General features: G+C 49.2%; 1 protein-coding gene across 5 annotated transcripts; it reads right to left on the bottom strand.

The window, feature by feature from the left end:
- Window positions 1–1,593: 1,593 nt before the first annotated feature.
- Window positions 1,594–13,800, bottom strand: sh3bp2 (SH3-domain binding protein 2). Of its 5 annotated transcripts, none has more exons than XM_047045753.1 (14): window positions 9,038–9,354; window positions 7,293–7,432; window positions 7,086–7,188; window positions 6,578–6,695; window positions 6,340–6,407; window positions 5,549–5,634; window positions 5,359–5,433; window positions 4,615–5,269; window positions 4,427–4,532; window positions 4,128–4,183; window positions 3,066–3,141; window positions 2,829–2,888; window positions 2,543–2,629; window positions 1,594–2,460 (listed from the first exon to the last, which is right to left on the bottom strand). In XM_047045753.1, the coding sequence occupies exons 1-14, from the start codon at window positions 9,124–9,126 to the stop codon at window positions 2,410–2,412; spliced, it is 1,770 nt and encodes a 589-aa protein (XP_046901709.1). In that variant the 5' UTR covers window positions 9,127–9,354; the 3' UTR covers window positions 1,594–2,409. The 5 variants fall into 5 exon arrangements, with proteins under 5 accessions (XP_046901709.1, XP_046901711.1, XP_046901710.1 ...); XM_047045757.1 differs by lacking the exon at window positions 9,038–9,354 and adding exons at window positions 13,008–13,097; window positions 13,706–13,800 and having other exon boundaries at window positions 1,598–2,629; XM_047045755.1 differs by having other exon boundaries at window positions 1,596–2,629; window positions 4,427–4,529; window positions 9,038–9,353.
- Between the last annotated feature and the right edge of the window lie 774 nt (window positions 13,801–14,574).

The following is a 14,574-nucleotide window of genomic DNA, read 5'->3' as shown; positions in this document are numbered from 1 at the left end:
CAAAATGTTATTAACACAATGTTAACTCTTCCTCTGCCGGACAGTTGCACACCACAGCAATACCAGAGATGGGTGTTATAATTCCAGAGTTTCTGCCATGTGAATGAATGAAATAAAATGAGGACGCAGCAATAACGCTGAAGGTCTTATTGTATCAGGATATAGAGATATAGAGTCCTTAGAATAGAAAGGCAGAGCACCATGAGAGATTACAGTGCCAGTTGGAGGATAGGTTCAGACATAATGACAATGCGATAACCTCTTGACCAGGTGTGAGATTACCCCAGCAGCATTCTTCTTACTCAGAGAGAGAGAGAGAGAGAGCGAGAGAGAGGGGAGAGACAGTCACCTGTGGGTGCAAACCACCTCTGTGATAGAATGACGCACCTGTTACCAAGATGGAGGGTATCTGGACTGGGAAGTGTGGGGAGGAGAGGAGAGAGGAGAAGAAAGAAGAGGGGAGGAAAGGAGGAGTCATTGGCTGTATTGTGTACATACCGGTGATTCAGACCTGAGGCATTCTCTGTCCTAGATTTCATCCTCCCAAAAACAAGATACACATCATCTTTCTCTGCTACTGTCTGCCTCTCACACATAGGCTACATTACACAATGTTCTCAAACTTTCTGTCTGTCATGCTAACTCTTTCTCTCACTTTGTATGTATGCATGTATGCATTTATGTATGTATGTGTATGTGTGTGTGTGTGTGTGTGTGCGTGTGAGTCCGTCCGTCTGTCTATCCATCCATCCATCCATCCATCTATCCATGATAGATAAGAGAGGGGAGAGAGGGGGAAGGAGTGTTGGGGTAGTGAGGAAAGGGACAGAGCAGAAGAAATGAGTGTGATTGACCTGCACAGGACAGGCATGGTGGAGCACATAGACCTTTACCTGTACAGGACAGGCATGGTGGAGCACATAGACCTTTACCTGCACAGGACAGGCATGGTGGAGCACATAGACCTTTACCTGCACAGGCATGGTGGAGCACATAGACCTTTACCTGCACAGGACAGGCATGGTGGAGCACATAGACCTTTACCTGCACAGGCATGGTGGAGCACATAGACCTTTACCTGCACAGGACAGGCATGGTGGAGCACATAGACCTTTACCTGCACAGGCATGGTGGAGCACATAGACCTTTACCTGCACAGGACAGGCATGGTGGAGCACATAGACCTTTACCTGCACAGGCATGGTGGAGCACATAGACCTTTACCTGTACAGGACAGGCATGGTGGAGCACATAGACCTTTACCTGTACAGGACAGGCATGGTGGAGCACATAGACCTTTACCTGTACAGGACAGGCATGGTGGAGCACATAGACCTTTACCTGCACAGGACAGGCATGGTGGAGCACATAGACCTTTACCTGCACAGGACAGGCATGGTGGAGCACATAGACCTTTACCTGCACAGGACAGGCATGGTGGAGCACATAGACCTTTACCTGCACAGGCATGGTGGAGCACATAGACCTTTACCTGTACAGGACAGGCATGGTGGAGCACATTTACCTGCTGGTTGTTCTGTGATTTGCACCTCACTCACTCGAACAATGAAACAACACACTGAATATAAAAAGTGTATATTTACAACTTTACAGAAGTCATTTTACAGCATGTACAGGAACAGTTCGTCAAATATATACAGTAGTATATAGTGCAACAGTAAACGTGTGAATATATCATTAGAAACAGTGTTTCTGTGGAAGTCCAGTAGAGTCCATTTAGCTCTGTTGTGTTCTACAGCCCTAGTTTGTGTTTAACAGCATCGACTTCTATAGTGTTTGTTTCCATAACAAACCAAGGTGAGGTGTATCAGTCAGTCACTGGAGTTGGGTTTGGAGTTGTGTTTACTGTAGCTCCAGGCTGCTCCCTGGTGGTTCCCTGCTGCACTGCCAGCAAGTCCAGGGCTGGCTGCAGTCAGCACAGCTAGCTGAGGTGGTTTGAAGACTATCCCGTAAGACCAAAGGTCCCCCTGGTGAGGCACCATCCACACTGCAGGGTTTGACTGGTCCTTTTGGTGTGTGTGTTTAGTCTCCAAGACAAATGTGTTTGGACTGAAATGATGTGAAATGTTTGGCACCTTTGCTGTGTTTGAGCAAGGCACTTTTAGGCCTTGTGTGGAAGTAATCATTTACTTCTCACAGTCCACACCCCCTCATGCCAGGTTGGTCCTCCAGATTCAGGGTCGACAGCGCAGGGCAACACCCGGTGTAGGGTCAAGGGTCAGTGTGTCCTGGGAACAGTGTATCGGCAAGGCTGCTGCAGACACAGAGAGCCCTGGTTGGGAAGGATGGAGGATCGGGGGTCCGGGTCACCTGGGGACAGTGTATCCGTAGGGCTGCTGCAGGCACAGGGAGCCGTGGTTGGGAAGGATGGAGGATCGGGGGTCCGGGTCACCTGGGGACAGTGTATCCGTAGGGCTGCTGCAGGCACAGGGAGCCGTGGTTGGGAAGGATGGAGGATCGGGGGTCCGGGTCACCTGGGGACAGTGTATCCGTAGGGCTGCTGCAGGCACAGGGAGCCGTGGTTGGGCAGTGGGTGAATGTAGTAGTGCTCCACTAGAGCTGCCAGAGACGGGAAGGTCATGTCTGTCTCCAGGAACACGCGTGACATCTACACACACCCACCCACGCGCGCACGCATGCACACACACACACACACACACACACACACACAGAGTCACTATAATGCCAACATCAAGAACACAGATGTAATGTGACACAATAACAAATATGATTGAACACAGTGTGATCAGGGGGACATAATCCTAAATCAACACACACACACACACACAGGACCAGTGTGGTTTTACCTCTTCAAACACACGGTAGTTTCTGGCCTTGTTCAGACTGACGTCCCACACCACTAGAACCTAAAGCACAACAACAGGATTCATCCCACCAACATCCAAATGACTCAGACTCATGACTCTAATGAATATCTCCCTGGAAGTAGTCATGTCACTATGATGATGACAGTGTGTGTGTGTCTGTACAGGTATGCGTTTGTGTGTGCGTGTTTGCTTGTAAATGCGTTTGTGTGTGTCTACCTTTGAAGTTTTTGTTCCAGAGTTTCTGATACAGTAGAGACCATCCGATGGAAATCCACAATTTTCTTTAAACATCCTGTTATGAAACAAAGTTGTATAATGATATAATAGAAAGTTATTTTTTAAGGACAGGATTATGTGTTAAGAATGCCTTCTGTGATCTGGGGAATTCCTCTGATTGCAGTACCCCAACACGACACCAGGGGGCTGTGCTAAACTACCAGAAGCTCTCCAGAAAACTTGTTCTGGAATTTCCCCTGAAGGAGGCAGAGGTATACTGTCACCAGGGGCGGACTAGGAAAAAAAGTGGCCCGGGAGTTACTGTCAGAACTGCCCACTCAATACACATCAGTGGCTTACTTGGATAAATACCCATACACTGAACATTATTTTGGATTTTGGAACCCATTTTCAGGCGTTCATTAATAAGGTGGAGATCTTTTCTTACGTTGAACTTCCGAAGTCCGTAAGAACACATTTCAGGACACACTGAAAAATAGGCATCATGAGCAACACTGCCAGATCGCGAGGAGGAATATAAAACCCAGTCTGTGATTTTAAACTACTACTGGACTTGGAGCAAATTATACGTGTTCAAGCTGTGTAATATGGAAAATAGTAGGAGATGTGAGAGAGAGGGGCCGGTTGGTAATGGAAGTGGGCCGGTGTTTTGGACCATCCCAACCCCGTCGGCCCACCAGGGATTCCCCCGGTATCCCCGATGGTCAGTCCGGCCCTGACTGTCACTATGTATCAGGAGTAAGAACAAGTTGTTGGACCAACTCTGTACTGTATAGGGCTGTGTTTGTGTGAGTGTGTGTTTGTAGATGTGTGTGTTTGTGTGAGCTTGTAGATGTGTGACAAAGGGAAATGCATGCCGGGCTTTTTGAATTTGATCAAAAGTTTGGCGTTAATGGCGCCTCGTCCATTAACTGTGTACAGCCAGACAAGTTCACCCTTGATTCTCAGGGTGAGAAACACAATGTGTGGTGTGAGACAAGAGACATGGTGTGAAGGTGTGAGTGTCACTGCCAAGACTTGAGAGCCCAGTGTGTGTCTCACCTTTCAACACTGCCAGTCTCTGTGGTGTCCACAAATACAGAGTCCGGCAGCTGGACCTGCAGACAGAAACAGGAACAGGAAAAGACAGACCAGTCAAAATCAAGCACACACACACACACACACACACAGACACACACACACACACAGACACGCACACAGACACGCGCACACACACACACACACACACACACACACACACACACACACAGACACACACACACAGACACACACAGACAGACATACACACACACACAGACACACACACACACCAGTTGTCCTCCAAGACTACGTGGGCTTACATTCTCATAGTCTTCATCAGAGTCGGGCTGGTTCCTGGGGCTTGGGCTGCGTGAAGGCTTCTCCTCGATGGAGGCTCTGAAGCTCTGCCCTTCAGGACATGCTCTTCTGGGGGGACAAACAGCCTTAGGGGAACAGGCCAACACTTGGGAGGGGGGTGGGGGGTAAATGAAGAATGAAGAACCCTTACTGCATGGAGGATCCCCTGGTCTTGTTTGGGTGCAGGGGGGGCTTGGGGCTTGCGGGAGCCTTGATCAGGTTCATCCTGGGGACAGCGAGGGTGTGCAGAGAGGGGGTCGGAGGCGGGAGGTGGGCTGGGAGGCGGAACTGGGGCACCAGCGCCGGGGAGCTTCGGTGGCTGTTCCCGTGGTAACCGGGGGTGGGGGCGAGGTCGTCGAGGACCATCCTGTTCTTCAGGTCGTTGCAGATGGGGAGGGTGGCGGGGGACTTGAGGCTCACGCTCACGGCGACCCTGTCTCGTTGGTCGCCCCCCACGGGCAAGGTGTTTGAGACCCTCCCCAGGGCCGGCTTCTTGAGGCTGGCCGGGGGGAGCGGAGGGGGGGTGGGGCTGGGGGAGAGCGAGGGGGGACTCCTGTCCAAACAGGCCTTAGTGAGATGGGGGGCAAAGGGCAGAGGTGGCGGGGGACCTTTGCTGACGGGTGTTTCTGTGTGCTTGGGCGGGGGGTAGGGTGGGGGGGGTTTCTTGAGCACAGTGCTGGTGGAGGTCCTGTTGGGTAAGGGCACGGGAGGGGGGAGGGACTTGAAGTGAGAAGAGGCGGAGTCTTGTCTGTTTTGGCCTGGGACTGGCGGGGGAGGGTAGGAGGGGGGTGGAGCAGTTGGCTTGCCTGCAACAACAACAGGAAGTTCAAACATGGTAAGAACAGGAACATGTGTGTGTAGATGTGTCTGTGTGTACCTGAGAACCTGCCCATACCTGAAGAAGTAGGTGAATCGTCTGGTTTGACATAATCATCGTCCTCATCATCCTCATCTTCTTCCACCATGTAATCTAAATCAGAGAAGGAAGTCACTTGGCTGACAGTGTCACTGTTTGCACCTATGTGATTGGTTGATGCAACCACATGCTGGCGTTTGCACTGCAGAGATTGGCTGGTGTGTCTCACCGTCCTCTGGGTTGTGGGGGGTGGGGTTTATATTCAGCGGCTGCTCAATTGACCCATAGAAACTGTCCGCATCAGAGTCTGGATCGCTATGGCAACAGAAATTGCTGTCATTACATCATGAAATCAACAATGTGACTCTAATGATGAATAACTCACAATGGATGAGTCGTTATCAAACTCTGACAGGAAGCTGACTGCAAACAGCGGGGTGAGTTGGGGAACAACCCACCTCGGATGAACATGGTAACCTAGATAGCTACCCAAGAAGCCCAAAGGAGAGTCCTCACTCTACAGTGGCCATATTAGCTTCTTTCAGTTGTGGACAGGGATCATCATCACAACAGTGTTGACCCAAACAACCTCTGCAACGTCATGTCTAGGGTCATGAGTGAGAGCCGGACTGCAGGACAAAACTGCTGTCATGGCTGACCAGAACGTCTGTATGATCACACACACAGCCTCCTGCCCCACTGCTAGCAGCGGTTACCCTGTTTTCCAGTCAGAGAGAGCTGTCATACCATGACAGTCCATAAATCGCCCTCAGCTATGGTACTGGCTACAATAACTGACTGAGTTTATGAGAATGAGGAAGTTGGAAATGTAGTGAACACAAAGACAGTGGTTTCTAAGAAGGAAGGGTTAAGGGAGGGAGAGATACGAAGAGGAGTGCGTGTGTGTGCGTGGGTGAAAGACACTGTGACAGAGCCATGCACAAGCTCTGGAGAAAACACCCTAAACCCAATCTAGGGTAACAGTCAGACTAAGGGTCAGGGGTCAGGGGTCATGGTTACCTGGAAGCGAAGGAGTCCGTCCTGTCGTTGTAATAGTCGATCTCTCTGCGCAGGGTCCTCATCCACTTCTAGCGGCGGGGGGGGGGGGGGGGGGGGGGGGGGGTAAGAGCAAACACAGACCACAGTCAGGGGCTATACGGCAGCTGGAGTGCCTCAAGCTGGGAGCAGAGCCCCGACAAGACAAAGCAGAGCCAGACCGATGGAGCAGACCAAAGGCAGAAGGCGGGGGGGTCCTCACCCTCCTCTCGTCCTCGCTGGCGGCAGAGAACAGCCAGGTGCGGTGCTTCTTGCTGAAGTGGACCACCTTGAAGGGGAACACGTTGCTGGAGGTGGTCTCCTCGGCCGCTCGCATCACCCTGGAGACCAGAGAGACAGAGACGCTGACGGGGGGGGCGCTCGCATGTCTGGGGGCGTTTGCGGCTTTACTGCTCTCTTTGTTCATCTGGCTTTGAGCAGCGTACAGTAACTATGACGACACAGTCGCCACCGCTGGCTGTGAGGGCGACCTCGTTGTACCAGGAAGTGGTTTGATCGTGTCTCGCTCTGAGAAGTTGAGATGGGTGGAAGGAGGCCCAGGAAGAGAATGCTATGACTTTCTGTTTAATTGACATGTAGGTCAGGGAGTTTTCTGAGGCAGTGAGGGGGTGTCTGCTATGTTGAGAAGTGCGGAGGGGGGGGGGTGAGTTTAGGTTTGAAGTGGAGTGGGGTGGTGTAAGGCATATGGTTAGGTTTTGGGGTGCACTGACCTGTTGTACCCGTTGAGGGAGAAGGCCCCCTGTGGGGCAGCAGAGGTACTGCTCTTGAAGTAGTACAGACACCCCTTGTGCAAGATGACGTAACGCAGGGGCCCTGTGAAGAGGTCAGTGAGACACTTTGTCATCTTAACGAGAACGAGCAGTGTGTCCGAGGCCAGGGTCAAACGGACTGGAGAGAGACGTCTGGTGTGAACTCACATTTCATGAGGCTGAACTGGCTGCCTCCCTTCTTGTGCAGGTACCCGGAGGAGGACACTCCCCCGGGCATGGTCAGCAGGTTCTGGGCCCCAATAGCCCTCATGGGGATCGGCCATGACACCTCCACCGCAGCCATGGAGCTGGAGGACGGGAGAGGAGAGAAGAGGAGGGGAGATGAGAGGAGATGAGAGGAGATGAGAGGAGATGAGAGGAGGATAAATGATGAGTGAAGTTCAGAGCCTCATCCAGGCCTCAAGAGATGTCTTCACGTCACATCTTGTTACTCCGTTTTATCAGCTTCAAAGCTCCTATCTCAAAGCAAGGCCAAAACTGGGATCACATCTTTAAGATCTGATCTTTAAGAAAGCTGTAACTCTGATCTATTTAGAAAGGTACAGGTTCAACCACAGTTCAAAATTTGATTCTGTAGGTTCATTTTCAGATCGTACACTCTCAGGGCCTCATTTACTAACAGGATTGTGCCCATTTCAGGCGTAAAATAGCAGGTAAAGACATAAAACCGTGTTTACAAAGGCAGCGCACTTGAGTAAAAACGCAGATTACCGCTGCTAGGAGGGTATAAGGGAAAGTGGGCGTGTGCAGCATAGAGATGGGAGGAGAGGTGTATTTCTTCCTTGTAACATGTTAATGTTAGCTGTAACTTCGTGAACCAATATTTTTATCTCCTGTTCGCTGAACCTTCTTTTTCTTTTCCTCGAATCACCCACAGTGGCAGTAACATGCATGCAATTTCTCCCGTCATTTAACGGCGCGATAATCAACACTAAAGGGCGGAGTAAGGCGCTGATTGCCCGACGAGGATGTGGTTTGATAAATACCACGCAAAATGCGGAAATACCCCGTGCGCTATTTGCGGTTGGGCAAAGGCACTGCGGTCGCAATGTTAGTAAATGAGGGCCTCAGACGGTTGTTGTCTAGAGGAAGTAGAGATGTAAGACAGGAAGAAGAATAAACCTTTAATAAGTGTCATCACACAAACACACGTGCGTTTGCCATAGCGTCCAACAGAGCTTCCTCTGGAGAAATCCCCCCCCCCCTCCCCCCCGCTGCTATCCTATGGCAGCTATGAGCAGAGGGGCCGCCGCATCAGCGGTGCCCGGGGGCCAAGCCCAAGTTCTCCCCCATGTCCTGGCCTGGGATATGGGCCGGAGGACCATCTGGTCTGCATATTTTCATGTTGGGGTTCTTTGTGGAAGAAAACCATGCGAGCACGAGGAGAACACACAAACTGAACGGAGAAAGGCCCGGGAGATTGCTCTCCTGAGCCCCCATCAGTCCCCGCAGCAGAAATCCAACCAAGGTCTCTCTGGCTCTGAGTCACCATGCCACCCACAGCTGGACAACTGGAGTCTATTTACCGTAGCACCGTGCGTTCAACAAACAAGCGCCATCTCCCTCAGCGATGTGAAACAGTGAGAGTTCTAGTGAAACGTGATGATAAGTTATGAAGAGTCTATTAGCTTCCTCTGCAAGCTGAACCTCTTAGATACTGTTCCGAAACACACAAACAACGCTTGAATCCTGTCAACATTCAAGAACTTTCTGAGAAGACAAGAGAGTGGAATGCAAATAGACCACCACCATACCACAACCTCTTCTAAACCTGGACATTGTAGTGTCCAGTAAAACAGCCTGCAGCCACGGTGGACGTGGAGCTACCCTGACTAGCCGCTGCTCAGCTCCATTAAAGGGGTCCGACCCAGTCCTCTGCGGGACGCTCCTACCTCCTGCTTATCCTCTTCCTCAGGTTCTGCAGCACTGGGTTCTCTCTCAGCTGGCTGGCCTTGGACAGCAGCACCGGCAACAGGTCCATGACCTCACTCTGCACTGCTCTGCTGCCTACTGAACCCTGGTCTGAACTCTAGAACTTTCTGTGGCTAGGACTGAGCATGGAGCGCAGAGGACACACACACACACACACACAAACATACACACCCAACCTACTATCTCAGACCTCAACCCTAGGGCAAACTAAATGACAGGAAGTGGAAGGTTTCCTCTGGAATGTGCATGCGCTTTCCAAGCTGCTGATTGGATCGCAGGATCTGTGCTTCCTGTCTGCTCTGTGTGGCATGGCGAGTCTCTGTGTGTGTGTGTGTGTGTGTGTGTGTGTGTGTGTGAGAGAGAGAGAGTGTAGGCTTGTACATCAACGTGTGTGTCCGCCTACCTACATGTGTACTGTGTGTGTCCACTGTGACTGCAACACACAAACCACCGTCAAGATGAGATTTACAAGCAAACATATACTTGTCTAGACTGGACACAACAGCAATCTGCCTACAAAGTGATAAAGTGGCCATTATTCCTGAAGAGTAACAGGGAAGGAACAAAAAAGATTCCAGATCAAGAATTCTTGTTGGGTTCACATCATGAACCCAACAGGGTCATGCATGATCTATATTGAGCATGCAGATTAGCAGGCCGACCCAGATAGCTGCCAGCCCCAGATGGAAGCCTTCACTGCATGGGTTTCTATGAAAACAGAGGTTTGAAAGTCACACAGGTCCAGCTCCGGCACATTTATCAACCTCAGAATCTACTTTCACAAGTCTCTCTCTCTGTCTGTCTGTCTTTCTGTCTGTCTCTCTCTGTCTGTCTCTCTCTCTCTCTCTCTCTCTCTCTCTCTCTCTCTCTCTCTCTCTCTCTCTCTCCCACACACACACACACACACACACATACAGCTCAACCTGTTGACAAACCAGTTGCACCTAAGTATCAAGTATCTCAAGTATTTTCTTAAATACTTCCTCTAAACCTTGTCCTTGACACCAATCCCAAGGCTCTTTGCCATCACATCTGATAGGTGACAGACTGGCCTTTCTTTTTCTCTGGGGTGCAATGTTACTGTTACACACAACAAATACATAACATAACATACTCCAAACTAAGTTCACACACCTCATACATTCTTTCCGTCTACCTCTGGAAGTACAGTTTCATTTCAGTATTGTGGTCAATCCCCCCCCCCCACACACACACACTGCATGTAGACACACACCACAGTGCAATACTTCCCTCATCCTAATATGAGCATGACTTTTGTGAACAGGACGCCGTTGAAAAGATTACACAGTTGCATCATGGCAAACAGGAAAGAGTGAGACAAGACTTTCCTAGCAAACGAAAAAACACCAAGGCCCAGTCCTGCCTCCAGTCTCTCTCTGTGGTGACAGGGCACCACCCTAACATGGTCCTTTACCACATGTGGCCATTTAATGGTTGTATTTAATGGTTAGGGCTGTTCCATGAACTGCTAACCTGGGTGCTCCCTTTACATTATCACCCTGCTATGCCAGGAACAAAACAACCGCTAAGATCCAAGTGAATTCTTTCAGCCAAGTGACTTCCTTCTCAGATTTAGATTACATACTGAATGTGTGTGTATTTGTGTACAGGTGTGCGGGTGGATGTGTATTTGTCTATATGTGTGAGTGTATGTGTGTGTGTGTGAGTGACTGTTTATGCGTGTATGTGTGTACATGCCTGTGTGGATGTGTGTACATACGTGTGTGTGTGTGTGTGTGTGTGTATGTGTGGGTCCAGAAGGGAATGATAAGAGAGGTTAGGTGTTTCCTGTATGAAGCATTTCTATTTCTAGTGCCTGTTTGGTGTTTCTGAACACCTGCAGATAAACGATGAAACATCGAGTGGAGCGGAGTGGCAGACTAGATTTACATCAGCCACACATGATCTGAAACCAAACGCCTTGTAACCCTGAACACATGACACATCTCAAATCAACATCAAATCAACCTCAAAACAACTAAAAACAATCAATGTTAATGTTGCAAAAACCTCTACATATCAACCAAGCGGTCAACCTCACTTGAACCTGCCTTCCACCAGAACTGAGGGCAGACAGGTACCCCGCAGTGAGACAGACGGGTCAAGTTCAAGGGTGAGACAGGGTCAGAAAGACTTACATGTGGCTGGGTTTCCTGACACATATCCTGACACTTGGCTTAGTAGCCAGGACTATGGACTTCTTCTTCCTCAGGGACAGAGCCATGGCAGCTTCAGGTGAGCCCTCTCTACCATCCTACCACAAAGACGGAGCCCACAGACGGATGGAGGGACACTAGATTGATGGAGTGAGAGTGAGTGAGAGAGAGAAAGCGTGGCGCTGCTGCTGCTACTCTGAGAGCTGTTGATATGACTGTGTTCCGGGGGGCGGGCTTCCAGACACTCTGACTGCAGGCCGTCACTTTTCATTGGTCGGTGGGCCTTAACCACTACTTCCTGTTCTCTGAAATAGGTTGACGGATTGGACGATGGTCTCAGATGTTTGAGATGAAGGGACTTTCCAACCCCCCCCCCGCTTCCACAATGGAACAATGAGGGGCACAGACTTACTGTTGAAATAACCTGACGTTGCAACTCTGGCGGCCTACAGTTACCTCACAGCATCAGATCATCCTGTCTGCTGACATCCATCATACCCCCCCCCCCTTTCCCCCTCCTTCCCCGTCTGTCTCTATCTATGAAACACACTCGATTCTTTTTCACACCATCCACGGCAGATTTTGAAAGCAAGAAAGGTGACAAGGGAAGATCAATCATGTGATCTTCTGAAACACTGGGTGAGATGTGGTCTGAGTGAGGTGCCAGCACCTGAGCCCCTCAAGCAGGCCAAGGAAAACCTCCCTCAGCACAACCCACATGAACCAAGGTCTGGGAGAAACATGACAGGAGAAAACAAGGTGTTCCTCACCGGGTACAAGAAACATTTCCAGTTTTGTAGCACAGATAGTACTAGTACAATAGGGAGGACCAAGCATAGATGGAGCGTCTGTTAAGAAGGTGAAAGCCCCGGTCCACCACAGGGTGAGGGGTTATTTCCCAGCAGCTCTACTGCATGGTAAGTCCAACAGTCAAGTATGTCACCACCACAGCCAGTGAGCAGCTACCACTGAGCTCTGAGGGGCTTCTCTGAAGAGAGGCATGGGTGGCATCCTGTTCACACTGCTCCAACGGCTTCAGGTTTATGCATTATTTGCGTATTTGGATGCGTGTGCAAATTTGTGTCTGCTAAATAAATGAATTGTAAAGGGTTGAAATCAAGGCCGTAGCCATGGAGTCAACATCGGGGGGACAAAATCTGCTGGGGAGTCTGAGGGTCCCCCCCTGAAAATGTTTTAAGTTTAGTTATGAATGTGATTACATTTTTTTTAATGATAATTTCGGACAGCGTGCGTGGTTGCCTGTCGTAGCATTTATATTTTATTTATATTTTTTTATCAATATATTGGGAGGGGGACATTTTGACCAGATTTGAATATTGGGGATATGTCCCCCCCAATATATATTATGATTATGGCCCTGGTTGAAAAGGTTTATACTGTTCAAACTGTTTAATTTGTTTTGACCTTTTAGACTGTTCTGGTTGTTCAGACTGTTTAAACTATTCATTGTTGCCCTTGCTGTAATGCTTGGATAGCACTAGACATTGCTAGCTAACCTTGGCAAGCACTAAAGGCTGCTAGCTGACCCTAATTAGCACTAAAGGCTACTGCACACACAACTTATCAGAAGTTAACGATGTATCTCCAGTTCACACCACACCACACAAACGACACTAACCTTCAACCTCCTAAAAACAACAAAGACAATATGCTTCACCAAGGGAAACTAATCTGCCTACATCATTTCCTCTTCTTTTCAACCAAACACTCTGGTCACGAACAGGTAGCTTACCCAGGTAACCCGTTTGCAGCTGAAGTCTTCTCCCTGTCATCTGAGGAGAGCTATGAACTCCAGACACTTCCTGGATGGCCCACCAGATCTCTGCAGAGGAAGCCGAAAGATGGTGTGTGGAGGGTGTGTGGTTTCAGTTCACAGATCAGACAGACAGAAACAGCCCTTCACAGAGCTCTGTATAGACCAGTACAATACTTTGTACACCACAAGGGGAAATAGCATAAACTGTTTCCAGTTTATGACAACTAAGAATGGACTATTCTTGACTGAGAATATTTTGAAACTGAAACTGTGTAGAAAGAAAGAGAGTGAAAGAGAGAGGAGAAAGAGAGAGAGAGCAGAGCGGAGGGAATGGGTTGAACGAGGAAACAGCTGTTTTTTTCAATGTCTTGTCAGTGAGTCAAATAGACACAGAATCTCATCAGATACAACTAATTAGAAACAGTACACAACAATACATGTATCCTTGAAAATACAGAACATGGGTAATGTTTTACCCATGTGTAATGTGTACCAGAGAGAGTGGAGGACAAAGTGAGATGGACTGAAAGAGAGAGAGAGACATGAAAATACACCTGACAGCACAGTTTTTCAATGACAAGTTCATGGGACATAACAATGGGAAGTCTCACTTCCAGACAGACAGAGGAACAGGGAAACACTACAACCTAATGATTGAAAAGTGCTTCACTTACCTTGTCAGTGGCGTGTCCAGGTGCCGGTGTAGCTAGCCCAGGTGTGGGAAGCAGTTGAGTATTCAAACTGAAAACTCTCACTGTAGAATGTCCCATCTCATCCTTCCTACCTCTCTCCTCCCCCTGCCTCCTTCCCTCCTCCCCCCTGCCTCCTTCTCTCCTCCCGTACCTCTGTCTCTCCTCCCCCTCCCTCCCTCTCTCCTCCCCCTGCCTCCCTGAATTCTGTGCATTCTGAATACGGAAACCATGAGAATAGAGAACCGGATAACCTCTAAAAGGTTTGCATTGTAGTGTGGTTCCCTTGAACTCATGAATGTGTGAATGTCTGCTGTGCCCCATGTATTGTCTGCTGTTAAGGGGATGAGCGGAATCAGTTTTCAGTGCCAGACAGCACTTGGGATTTAGGCCAATCATTTCATAGATGAGAAAAAAGGAATTTAACAGATCAAAATGAAATAAAAAGGGAAGGTTTCTCAAGACTTTTCTGAAGGGCACTTTATATGATGCCAGATGGTTGATTGTTCAAATCCCTCCATTGAAGGTTTCAAACCGGAGGGGTTGTTAATTACATCTCCATAGTCAGTGGAACTTTCTCCCATTGTTCCTTTGATCACAGCATTCACAGCATTACCCAGCCTTGGCGGATTTGTTGAGGACCGTGGGTGAGACCGGGGGTGAGATATGCAAAACAAACCTCTGGGTTCCAAAAGCTGCAGTTTTCAGCTGAAATGTGTGGGTGAAAAACCATGTATGGTTGATGGTGTTCACCAACTAGTAGAAGAAGAGGGGACGACAAGGCCCTGTCCTCCCCCTGTCCTCCCCCATTCTCCACCTCATTCTCATTCTCATAGGCGCTTTGGTTTCCACAG

Source organism: Hypomesus transpacificus, chromosome 22 (genome assembly GCF_021917145.1).
Source record: "Hypomesus transpacificus isolate Combined female chromosome 22, fHypTra1, whole genome shotgun sequence".
NCBI classification, from domain to species: domain Eukaryota; kingdom Metazoa; phylum Chordata; class Actinopteri; order Osmeriformes; family Osmeridae; genus Hypomesus; species Hypomesus transpacificus.
The sequence above is the reverse complement of the archived record's forward strand: the minus strand, read 5'-3'. Positions and strand labels throughout refer to the sequence as shown.

What these genes read in the sequence shown, in the direction of transcription:
- sh3bp2 (XM_047045753.1), bottom strand. Translation starts at nt 9,126, where the DNA reads ATGGACCTGTTGCCGGTGCTGCTGTCCAAGGCCAGCCAGCTGAGAGAG. An exon ending in TCCCTCAACGGGTACAACAG is followed by an intron (nt 6,696 to 7,085) that starts GTCAGTGCACCC and finishes TCTGGTCTCCAG; the next exon opens with GGTGATGCGAGCGGCCGAGG. An exon ending in GAGACTGGCAGTGTTGAAAG is followed by an intron (nt 3,142 to 4,127) that starts GTGAGACACACA and finishes GTTTCATAACAG; the next exon opens with GATGTTTAAAGAAAATTGTG.